At 33.3% G+C, this 11,615-nt stretch overlaps 1 protein-coding gene across 3 annotated transcripts; it reads left to right on the top strand.

The window, feature by feature from the left end:
• Nucleotides 1–6,144: 6,144 nt before the first annotated feature.
• Nucleotides 6,145–11,615, top strand: LOC112784044 (uncharacterized protein At4g29660). Of its 3 annotated transcripts, none has more exons than XM_072229370.1 (3): nt 6,145–6,663; nt 9,682–9,906; nt 11,091–11,615. In XM_072229370.1, the coding sequence occupies exons 2-3, from the start codon at nt 9,724–9,726 to the stop codon at nt 11,205–11,207; spliced, it is 300 nt and encodes a 99-aa protein (XP_072085471.1). In that variant the 5' UTR covers nt 6,145–6,663; nt 9,682–9,723; the 3' UTR covers nt 11,208–11,615. The 3 variants fall into 3 exon arrangements, with proteins under 3 accessions (XP_072085471.1, XP_025682919.1, XP_072085472.1); XM_025827134.3 differs by having other exon boundaries at nt 6,161–6,571; XM_072229371.1 differs by lacking the exon at nt 6,145–6,663 and adding an exon at nt 7,601–7,648.

The raw sequence follows: 11,615 nt of genomic DNA, 5'->3' as shown, positions 1-11,615 counted from the left end.
ATGGTGTGCAGTATTTAATCTAACCATTCACCACATTCTCTCTTTTATTTATTTGTGGTCTCACTATTAAAATCAAAGGTGAGAGATTGCACTGTATTTTGTCAAGTGTTGAAAAAACTGGAGAGGATCCATTCCCATAAAAATAGAATACTAACTCATACGTAGCTATTAAGTATATACATATTCAATTTAAACAAATTAGTTCTCAAAATAAAGTATAAAATAATGTCTAAATAATTTAAAAAATTTCAAAATAATTCTTGAAAATTTTTAAATTATTTATATATAATTATTTTAATTTCTAAAAGTTTTAGTCTATTTATTTTAAATTTGATTATTTATACAAGAATTTTCAAAATAATTTTTAAATTAATATTTTTTATACATTAAATAATTTAAAATAAATGAACTCATATTTTACTTTTGATCATATAAGATATTAATTTAATTTATTTGTAGGTATTATATTTTATGATCATTCTTTAACGATGAAGAAAAGAACCAGCCGGTGTTGTTTAAAGAGATGCGAAAACTTTCATTTAACATAAAATTTTTTACATAAATAATTAAAAATATTTGTGTAAATTTTTATAAAGGCAACACTTTGAAACTTGCATATAATGCAATCAAGTGATTTATGAAGTCAAATTTGTAAATTATGGTCAACGTGGATTATTTACAAAATTTTAATTTGCAGCTTCTAATACTTTGCAATACTTAAAGAAGAAATATCATAGAAAATTCAAGTATTCTATTCCTATTTTTTAAAAAGTTGTAATGTTGCACAAAATAGGCTAGTAGTTAAAGTTATTTGTGCTACCACAATTAGCAATTATGTCAAAAAAAAAAAATTCTTAACTTCAAAATATTTTCTAAGTTTATTTGGTGCCAATATCTTAAAAGTTTAGGAATATAAATAATGAACTTCATAATACAATGAGCACAACTTATAAATAATGGATAGATTAACTAAGTCTGCCCACTTTCTACTGATTCGGATGGATTATTCTCTAGAAAAACTCGCACAGCTCTATATTTAGAAAATAGTCAGGTTACACAGCGTACCATCCAACCTTGTGTCTGACAGAGACCCGAGATTCACTTTAGAATCTATTAGGAACCCACCTATACACATGAGCACAGCTAATCACCCCCACAGAATGACGGCCAGTCAGAAAGAACAATTCAGACCCTGGAAAATATGATGACGACTTGTGCATTGGACAAAAAGAGAAGTTGGGATAGATACTTGTTGCTTGTAGAGTTTTCTTACAACAACAGCTTTCATGCAAATATCAAGATGGCATCGTATGAAGTACCTTACGAGCGCAAATATCAATTTCTGCTATGTTAGTGCGAAGGAAAAGAACCCAGTATTTTGGGACCGGAATTAGTTTAGGAAATGACGGAATAGATTAAGAGCATTTGCGAAAAAATTCTAATGGTCCAAACCCGGCAGAAGAGCTATGCCGATAGGATAAGAAAACCTTTAGAGTTTAGTGAGAGTGACCATATTTTTCTTAAGGTTACACGAACCACTGGAGTAGGTCGTAGTCTTAAGACCAAGAAGTTGAGCCTAGGTATATAGGTCATTTTCAGATTCTTAAGAGAGTAGGTTCAGTAGCTTAACAAATAGCTCTTCCCCCTTATCTGTCCAATCTTCATAATGTATTTCACATCTCCTAGTTTAAAAAATATAATCATGATAAGAGTCATAACCTAGAGCCTGAGACAATACTGATACAGAATAACTTGAAATTTCGAATACCACCCATCAAGATAGCCAATCGGAGTGTCAAACAACTAAGAGTTAGTGAAAGTTGCTTAGGGACGAGATTGAGCCAAAGAGTACACATGAAAGTTAGAGACTATTATGAGGACAGATTTTCCACAATTGTTCACAGGTACTAAATTTTGAGGATAAAATTTATTTTAGAGAGGTTAGAATGTAAGGACCCGATTTTTGGTAAACTGATTTTTCTGGCTATTTTGTAATTTATTATGTAAAACCCGTGACCATAGTCCATCAAGAACTAGCAAGGCAGTCCCAATGGTGGAAAAAACGAAAATAAATTAAAAAATGGTAATTAACAGGTTAAATTTAACTTTACGAGGATAATTACTCCATCTAAATCAAATTTGACTAGTAGAATTAAATATCCACTCCCCATTGGTCCATTATTCCTCACTAAAGACTCTTTGAGCCGAAATTCACTTTTAATGACGTTTTTGCACGCGTTGGAAAAAAGTTAGCAACAAAAAATCTTAGAATCAGCGGTAAAAGAAATTTCTACCTTGGTAATTGTGTTCCAAGATTATTATTAGTTATTCATTCTTGATTTTATTCCTTTAAGAATAAATCTCAGCCGCTCATTATTTTACCACGCGGTAAAAGTTAATCCGAAGCGAATTTCTGACTAGTATTCCGCAAATACTTCCTAGAGACCCCGAATTTTCTTGCTTGTTTCTCAAGAAACACGTCCCTCTCTCTCACTCATATGGCTGAGATTATCTCTACTATTTATCCCTCTCTGCAGTATTTTTAATCTCGAGTAATTAACCGCAATTAACTGCGGATAAATATGTCATTACGAGTCTGACTATGTTTCCTAGGAATCACGCCCCTTCTCTCATTTTTTTCAGCTCATTCTCCTCTGATTTTTCACAGCCTTTTACCACATTAAATCAAGCCAAACTTCAAGAGAATCATTTAGCAATGATGAAAACATTAGACAAAAAGAGAGATAAATTGCCGTGTTTTAGAGAGAGGAAGAGAGGATTTTCTACTCTTTCAGTCTACATTGAAGTAGTTTTTCTATTGTTCTTCTCTTGTTATTCAAGAGTTCAAGTCATTCAAGCACAACTCCTTGTTCATTCTTGCTAATTCTTACATTTTCATACAAAATTCTAACAAGGTAAGCATTTGTTCATCGCCTCTTCATTTTGGTTTTTCAAGCTGAATTTAAGATGAATTTTTACTCTCTTCTATGTCTAAGAAACCCATATTGAAGGACATATGGAGTACGCCTAAGGAGCCAAGGAAATTCAAGCCCAAAGTGACTAAAATCCATCATTTTTGTGACACTAGTTTTGACCAAGAAAGTTCCACCATCACTAGCTATGTTCTTGATTTTATTTGAGTAATTTATGGTATTTAAAGTGTTTAAGGGATGAATTAAATAAGAGGTAAGGATTAGGATTAGTTAGAATATTTTTGTGTTTGATTTGGTGTTCATATGAGTCACTTTGTGGTGAATTTGTGCTTGTTTGTAATTCTAAAAATTTTGTGATGTAACTCTATTTTTGGCTTATTATTTAAGTAAAATATGAAGTTTATTTGCCTCTGAATTTTGTATGAAACAGCCAAAAATATTAGAGCACTTCGGGTTTAAAGGTTATGGCCTGCATAGGATCATGCATGCATCATACTTGCTGCATTTTTCTGTTTGTGATTGTTTATTTGTATATATAATTGTTATTTTGTTTTATACTTGTGTTTGTACTTGTTTGTGTGTGAATTACAGTTATGACCTTGCAAACATTTAGACTTAGGCTACAGATCCATTTAGGTTTCCGTGTAGTACCGTGTTGAGAACCTTAACTTCTCATCCCCTTATTTTTCCACCTCTGCAGATGAGGATCGGCGTGATATTCTTTGAATACCCAACATATGGCAGATACGTAGATCCTACGATGGGAGGTGCGGTGTTTTGGAGTAGTCCACATACGTACATTTACTATCTTTCTAATCGTCCTTTCTCTCACACTTTGCTTAGCCCGGAGTTTGACCCTAATATACCATATGATATATTACTATCAGAGCTTCACCTTGGCGGAGGCCAATATCCTTTTCCGCCTTATTCTTTGAACATGTTGGAGCCCATACCAAAGTCCCCGATAATTGATGTGCTCAAGTACCCACCATGATTCGACCCGATCAGGAGCCAGTGATTCTCGATGTACCTATGCCCGCTGATCCACCACCATTCCCTATAGCCAAACCAATCAACAACTCTTGGGGAGAGATCGATGGACTAGGGATTCCCAAGGGCTTTGGATCCTCATCCTCATCGGAGGATAGCTCGTAGGCGTAGATTGACCAGATGATGGCAGACATGTACAACAGCTCTTTTGAGATAGGGGAAGAGGAATCCGTTGGGAAGGCAAACAACAGCAACATCGCAGACATGTCATAGTGACTTTCTCTACTTCAGCATAGTGTTTCCTCAACTTCCAGTTATCCATAATCATCCGTAGTAGCAGCAACAGTAGTAGTAGTAGTCGTCGTAGTGGTACTTGCCCTCGTATTGTATAAACTTTTTAGAGGGCTATCTCTTTTGTAAATATTTAATATATGTAATTTAGAATGGGTCTTAGACTAGGGTGGTTCTTGTGAGTCAGGGCTTGTTAGTATAAACAATAGAGTTTGTAAATATTTAAAATTAAGTAGTGATGTATGAATTATAGTTATATAATAAACTGAGCCTACATATGATATGACTATGTTTTGCTATGCCTTTATATGTTTACATGCTTCATATATTATCTGTTTAACTTATAATTATTTCGATATATTTGATTAAATACGCGATCTCAACTAGTGCTACAGGCTCATATGTATATATTTAATATATGGTCTAGAGTCCCTAAGATAAATTGAACAACAGCACTTAGCTACTAGCTTTTTTCATAACGGGCTAAGAGTTGAGTCATTACATAAACACTTAAAGATAAATAAGAGGATTTAAATTAATATTTATGTTAGTGTTCACGATGCTGAAATCGTGGATAAGAAATAAAAAGGTCGCCTTATAATTAACATTTACGATAGTTAATTTAGTCATGTAAACTTTAGGATTTACCAATTTGCATATTATCTATGAAATGTAGATAATGAATCATGAATAAAGAAATAAAAGAGTCTCTCAATGGTTAATGTTTATCGTAGTTAGCTTAATAATGTAATTTTAAGATTTTTCAATTGAGATGAAAGATTTATATTAAATTATAAAAATTAAAAAATATTTTTATCATTTATGTTCGAAAATAAAAAGTAATCAAATCGCCAATGAGTAATAGCTCAAATGGCATAGTCTCCCCATACTCAATTAAGAAGTTGCGGGTTCGAGTCTCCTATCTTTGGTAAAAAAAAAAAATCAAATCATATGATTTTTAAACCATTGTTATCAAAACCAGACCAGACTGGTCGGTTTGACCGAAAAATCTGTGAATCAAATTATATATCGGTCCAGTCTGATAATTGGACCGCACAAAGTAAAAATCGGTACGAACCGGTCAAATTCAGAATGAACCGATAGAAATCAGTCAAACTCGATAAAGACCGATCTGACCGAACCGTTACAATTTCAAAATTTCTTCAAAATGAAATTATTGGATTTGAACCCCCTCCCTTAAGGATACGAGGGGTAGCCTCAACCACCAAGCTAATTGGCTTATTACTAGTATATATGCAAATTAAAATACATATTGATATCTTTCAGCAAATAATTTACTTCTATTTAACTTATTTTAATTTTAATTATAAGTTCACTCATTCTTAAATTAATTATATTTTTATTTAACAGTAATTATAAACTCACTTATTATTTTCTTTTCATAATTATATAATATCTATTAATATTATTTTTCAATAAATACTTGTAGTATATAATAGTATAATAGATATAAACTAATTAATAAATTATTAAAATTTAAAAAAATAATAGTTATTTTAATATAAAAACAAAATAAAAATATTCATGATAGAGTTAAAATTTACAAAATACTTATTGTTTCAGTTCCATATTGTTTAGAATAGCTAGATATTTTTAAAATATTAGTAAAAATATATATTTTAAATTTTTAATTCTAAACTTTTTAGTTAATCAAGACCTTTTAAAATTATATCATCATTTTTCTATTTCGATAAAGAATAGTTAGTTTTTCCAATGTTCTAAAAATCGGACCGGATCGATCGGTCAAACCGATTCAATCGCAAACCGACAACATTAACAGTCCAATCAAATATGTAAAACTGTTAATTAAAAAACCAGTGAAAAATTGTTGATCCGACCGAGAACCGGCCCGTCGGACCGAACCGGACCCGGCCGGTTTACAAAAAAGGAAGCTCCTTCGTTTCTTTCTCCCTTTCTTTCTTTCTTTCATTCAGAAAGAAATCACACAAACCCAACCCAAAAACCCTAGCACTGTAAGCCTACACCACACCACCGCCGCAAGGAGTGGCATACTGCCGCCGGCCGTCGCACTCAAAGTTCGCCACCCGTCATCTAGCTTCCCTCGTGCTCCAACTCTTCAACCCCTGTTCGCTGTCACCGATCGCGGCTGCTTCCTCGAGCTTGGCGTCCGTCGTCTTTGTCTGCTCAGCCGCGCTTCCGTCGCCGTTTGTTTGCTGTTCACGTTCGCGTTCTTCGCCGTTCACCGTTCACGTTCGCTCGGCGTTCACCGTTCGAGTTCGCATTCGCGTTCGTCTGGAAGCCACGTTGCTCTGATTCAAACTCTGCGACTAACCCGCGCGCTCCACCTAGCCGTCGAACTGCTTTCTTTTGTCGTCGTGAGTTCCCTAAACCCGCCACCAGACAATACACTCACACAACACCAATACTCTGCTTCAAACTCTGCAACTTCTGATTTCTATTACAATAAGTAATTATTTGATTTGGTAGTGGTTTGGATTTTTTCATAGACTGAATTAAAGTTACAATAGTTATGTTCTCTTCTCTATCACATTGAAATTAAGCTTTGAATTCTCTTATTTCGTTTTAATTTTACCGCACTCAACATGTTTGATGAAATGCTTTAATCATATTTCTAGTTGGTTTTATAATTTCTAGCTTTTAGAAACTTAGTAAGTTGATTGCATGTGAAGTTAGAATAATTGGATCATAGTAATTAGGAAATTTTAGCTGCACAAATAGCATCTTTGCAGAAAACATATTAGCATGATGATTCCACTTGCATTAGTGTTCTTCTGGTAAAATTTAACTGTTATTGTGAACTTGTTAATTTGCTAATTGTTCTCGTGTTGTTGTTCTGTTGTTCTTCTGTTACTTTTAATTTTTTTTGTTTTTGTTGTGATTTTCTGTTCTTGAACTTGTTAAGTTGATAATTTGCTAAAAATTGTTGGGCTGCTGTTTCTTTAATTTGCCAAATTGTTAGGTTGCTGCGACTTAATTTGTTGGATTTTCTATTTAGGTCTTGTTCCTGTTTATTTGCTAAATTGTTGTTGTGTATTTATTGTTGTCTTTGAGATTATTGCTGGATATTGGTGATCATTGATTTATTATATGCTTCATGTTTTCATTGGTTTCTTCTTCTGAAGGAAAAAAAAATCCTGTTTTCATTGTTTTGTTAATTGTTTGTTTTGTTCCGAAAATCATTTTTTTGTGATCAATGCTCGAACTCTGAATGTTGTTCTGCAGTTTTTGTTTTGTTTCAGAAATCAATTTTTTGTGATCAATGCTCAAACTCTGAGTGTTGTTCTGTTTTGTTTTAAGGCTGTGTTTGGAAGAGGTGATGATTTCTGAGTGTTGTTTTGTTTTTGTTTTAAGGCTGTGTGTTGTGTTCAATATTCATTTTGTAGGAAATTCTCTGAGGTATATAAGAATTAAGAAGGAAGACTATTTCAACGGTATTACTCTGTTGATTCTGGTCTGCTACAAGCTTGAACGTAGAATTGAAAAGAGAAAAACCTTTAATTTGTCTCCTAGCTTGATAATCAAATGATAAAGATTCAATAAAAAGGTCTTTCTTCTGGTGTTGTGTAGCACTCTTTAATTTCCTCAGTGGATTAATCACTTTGCAATAGTTTGATTTGGAGGTCAGTGGTAATTCATAAGAGTTTGTTTTAAAAAGAGAGAAGATGAGAAGGTTCTAGCAGTTTCAACATGGAATTTTCATTTGAGTTGAAGTTTTTTTGTTATATTTGTTTTGTTTTTCATTTAGGAAGGATCTTCTATGTTCTGTTCTTTGGCCCTTTTGTTTTCCTTTGCATATTTAGAACAAAGATGCTAAAAAGTGCACAAAAAGAGTGAGTGACTATATGGAAAACTAGAAATAAGAAAATATTCAACAATGAATCTGTGATTATGGAGGAGATGAAAAGGCTGATTTCATTTTATAAGGAGTCTTGGAAACGAGGCAGGGAAGTCAAGATAATTGATCATTGAAGCTTTTTTGTTCCGTGCCAGTAGCTAGTGGATTTTTTGTGTTAGGAGTTACTAGTTACTTTGTTTTGTGTTGATTGATCTGCGGTTTGTATTCTTGTTCTGGTTGTATCTTTTCATCCTGTTGCTGCTGATTGTTGTAGTTTTTTTGCTCCTCATCACCCTCTTCGGGTTTATGGATGTGACTTAGGCTTTTCTAGAGGAATATGTTCATCTCCACAAAAAAATTATTGGAATTCTGCTATATTAGTTTATTTTCCAATGGAATATTACTTTGAAAAACAGAAAAGTGATAATTTCAGCCTTTGTATTATAACTTCAATTTTCAGGATTTTTCTTTTTCTTGATTAATCTCTGGACAATTGATTATTTAAGTGAGACCTGGTCAACCGGTTCAACTAGTGACCCAGTGGTCCAACCGGTTCAATTACCAGTTCAGTTCTAATAATTATGTTTGAATGGTTTGTTTACTCCTGAGATATTTTGCTGCCTAAATAATTTGTTATGTTCATTTGAACTTATGCTTACTAAAGATAAGGGGGAAATTTCCTCTTATTATTGTAGGAAAGAAAATTATAAAATAATAAGGATAAAGGATAATTTAGAAAAATAGCACAAGAAGGGAGTGACAATATCAAATTTAGGAGTAGCGACATCACTTCCCCTGCTTTGGAGGTTTGGGTAGAGATGATAAGGAATTCAGACATTATGTGCAAGGTAAAACAGGGGAATAAATTTAGTATAATTAGGGAGTTGTTTTGGGATTTTGAAGGCCTTTAAGTCAAATTTATTGACCTTATTGAGTCCAGTTAACTCTCGTTAATGATAATTTATTGTAGCAATGACTTGTAGGATTGACTAAATAGGAAGGAAATGGGTCTTAATTCTTAGTTCTATGTCTGAATTAGGAACAATTGGTTGCATGCTAATAACAGATTTCCCTGAGAGATCAACTTTTGGGTTTGCTGCCTTACAAGAAAATTGAATCACCAATGTCTGTGTGTGATAATTACCTATATTTAGTTTTAGCTGGTTCTACTTAAAAAATCTCTTGGTTATACATTCAACACCTTTGTTGATATATCGATGTCTAGATGTTATTTTTGCTAACAGTTAGTGTTTTCTAGTTCTGGAAGTGGGAGACACAAATGAAAAAACTTTTCATTAGCCTTCCATTTTGAGATGATTTCTTGTCTGGATAATTGTGAAAGGAGGTATAAACCTTGATCTTCGATTCATTTAGATTTTAGAGTAAACTTAGATTTGAGAACTACTTTTCTGAAATCAAAATGACTTTTGAATTCATTTATAAGTGAAACTATACTTTGGACACGAAAATTAGTAAATCACTTTATTATTTGGTTTCATATCCCATGGTTCTTGTCAAAACTTTGGCATTGAACTGTATTTACCAACATTACTCTTGTATGTGTATGAATTGAATTAAAAATTTTATTTTAGTTTCCTATCAAACTTCTAAATTATTTTCTCTCTACAGATATTGTTTTGTCTTGCGATAATTGAACGGGAGGCCATTGAAATGGCAAGCTACTTGTGGAGAAAATATGCAGATTACTTGTACACAAAATGGGAGAAAACCTTTCTTTGGGACATGGTGGCGCCTTATAGAAGGCCCAAATCCTTTACACCTTTAGTCACAATTTATATAGCTGCTTTCTACACTGGAGTTGTTGGGGCTGCCATCACTGAACAACTCCACAAGGTTCTTCTTCTATGATATTCTTGATCTTATTCCTTTCATTTATTTGTCTTTATCTTTTCTGTTTTCTTTTCTTGTGATCATTTTTTTAATCCTTTGTTCTTTTGGGTCTCAATTGTGACAGCAAGGGAATAACGGAATGAGTAGTTTTAGATAAATAGTCGTGCCAAATGATGTTCACTATTTGTGCTGTTCGATGAGTTTTTAAGGAGAAAGAATGGCAAAACATTGGTGTGTAGGACTCTAGGTTCAGTTCGGCAGATAATCTCATAGATTTGGTTGGACTAGAAGTTCTAACATTCAAATGTGTAGCATTCACCCCAAGGCTGCATTTGGTTTTGAGAATAGAACAAGATAGGACACTGAAAAAAGGACACAAAAATTAGTGTTTTTATATGTTGTTCGGTGATAAACTGATATAATATAGAACAAATAATAAAAGTCCAATTTACCTTTTTTTTTCTTCACATAAAATTAAGAAAGAAAAATAGAATGGTAAAAGATATAATTATGAAAAATTGATAGTGACGATAAAAGGAAAAAAGAAAAAATAAGTTGTGTCTTTGTCCAGTGTCTTTCCTGACGAGAAGGACACAAAATACAGGAAAGACACAAAATACACTAATTCAATGTCCCAAGACACAATGACTCTATCCATGTCTTATTCATCAAACACGATTTGTATCTCTGTGTTCGTGTCTTAGTGTCTTGTGCTTGTAAACAAACGCTGCCCAAGGTCATCCACCCATTCTATTGAAGCCTATATCTAGAGATTCGATTCAGATAGAATAACAACCATTTACCTACAAAAGCAATAATCTCGGAATCCATAATACCTTTGCCTAAAGGATATTTATGGGCTTGCAATCTACCTGCCAATTAACAAGATGCCTAAGGGCTTCTTGAATCACTTGATTGCTGATTCCTCTTTTTTTCTTGCACGCGTCCCCTCTCTTGGAGTGTTGGATTGCCAAATTCATTAGTGCTGTAGTGACTGATCATGTTGGATGGATATCACTCAATTCATTTCTAAATATTTTTATCATGAAATTTTCCACATCTCTTGCTACATTTTAGATCACCATGGGAATTTATAGCAATAATAAGTTAATAACCTCAAATATATGTGATAAGGATCTACATTTGAAAGTCAAATTTATGTGATGGATCTTAAAATATCGCTGCAGGAAAAGTATTGGGAAGAGCATCCAGGCAGAGTTGTGCCTCTCATGGAACCAAAGTTTTATTGGGGTCCGTGGAGGATTATGCGAGGAGACGTACCGTCTCCACCACCATCTCAATGAAAGGTCTGGATGCATGTTTTATGTTTGCTTCCAATTCACCACATTTTGTCATTTAAGCACAGGATGTTTGGCTTCACCAAAAGCTTGTTACTGCACCCTTGTTGTGTTGTCTTTTTCTCTCAGCTGTGAAATCGAAAGGTTTGGAACTTGTTCTCTTCATGGAAAGCATACTATAATATTTATAAATAGCATTAAGAATTTTTACAACAGCTTTACTTACTAGTTGAGCTTATCCCTCTTTGTAAATTTGTGCTGATTTATATGTTGTTTTTCTTTTGTTTATTGACTTGGACAGTAGGACTTGACAAAAGCAACATGAAGCTTTGTTAATTAACTTGGCTTCTGTTCGTCGTAGAACACAAGTTCCATCATAAAATTTGAAAATGCAATTACATATTTGGTGTAGAA

This window comes from Arachis hypogaea, chromosome 20, assembly GCF_003086295.3.
Source record: "Arachis hypogaea cultivar Tifrunner chromosome 20, arahy.Tifrunner.gnm2.J5K5, whole genome shotgun sequence".
Lineage (NCBI taxonomy): Eukaryota > Viridiplantae > Streptophyta > Magnoliopsida > Fabales > Fabaceae > Arachis > Arachis hypogaea.
This window is presented reverse-complemented; position numbering and strand designations above follow the sequence as displayed.

What these genes read in the sequence shown, in the direction of transcription:
- LOC112784044 (XM_072229370.1), top strand. Translation starts at nt 9,724, where the DNA reads ATGGCAAGCTACTTGTGGAGAAAATATGCAGATTACTTGTACACAAAA. An exon ending in TCACTGAACAACTCCACAAG is followed by an intron (nt 9,907 to 11,090) that starts GTTCTTCTTCTA and finishes ATATCGCTGCAG; the next exon opens with GAAAAGTATTGGGAAGAGCA.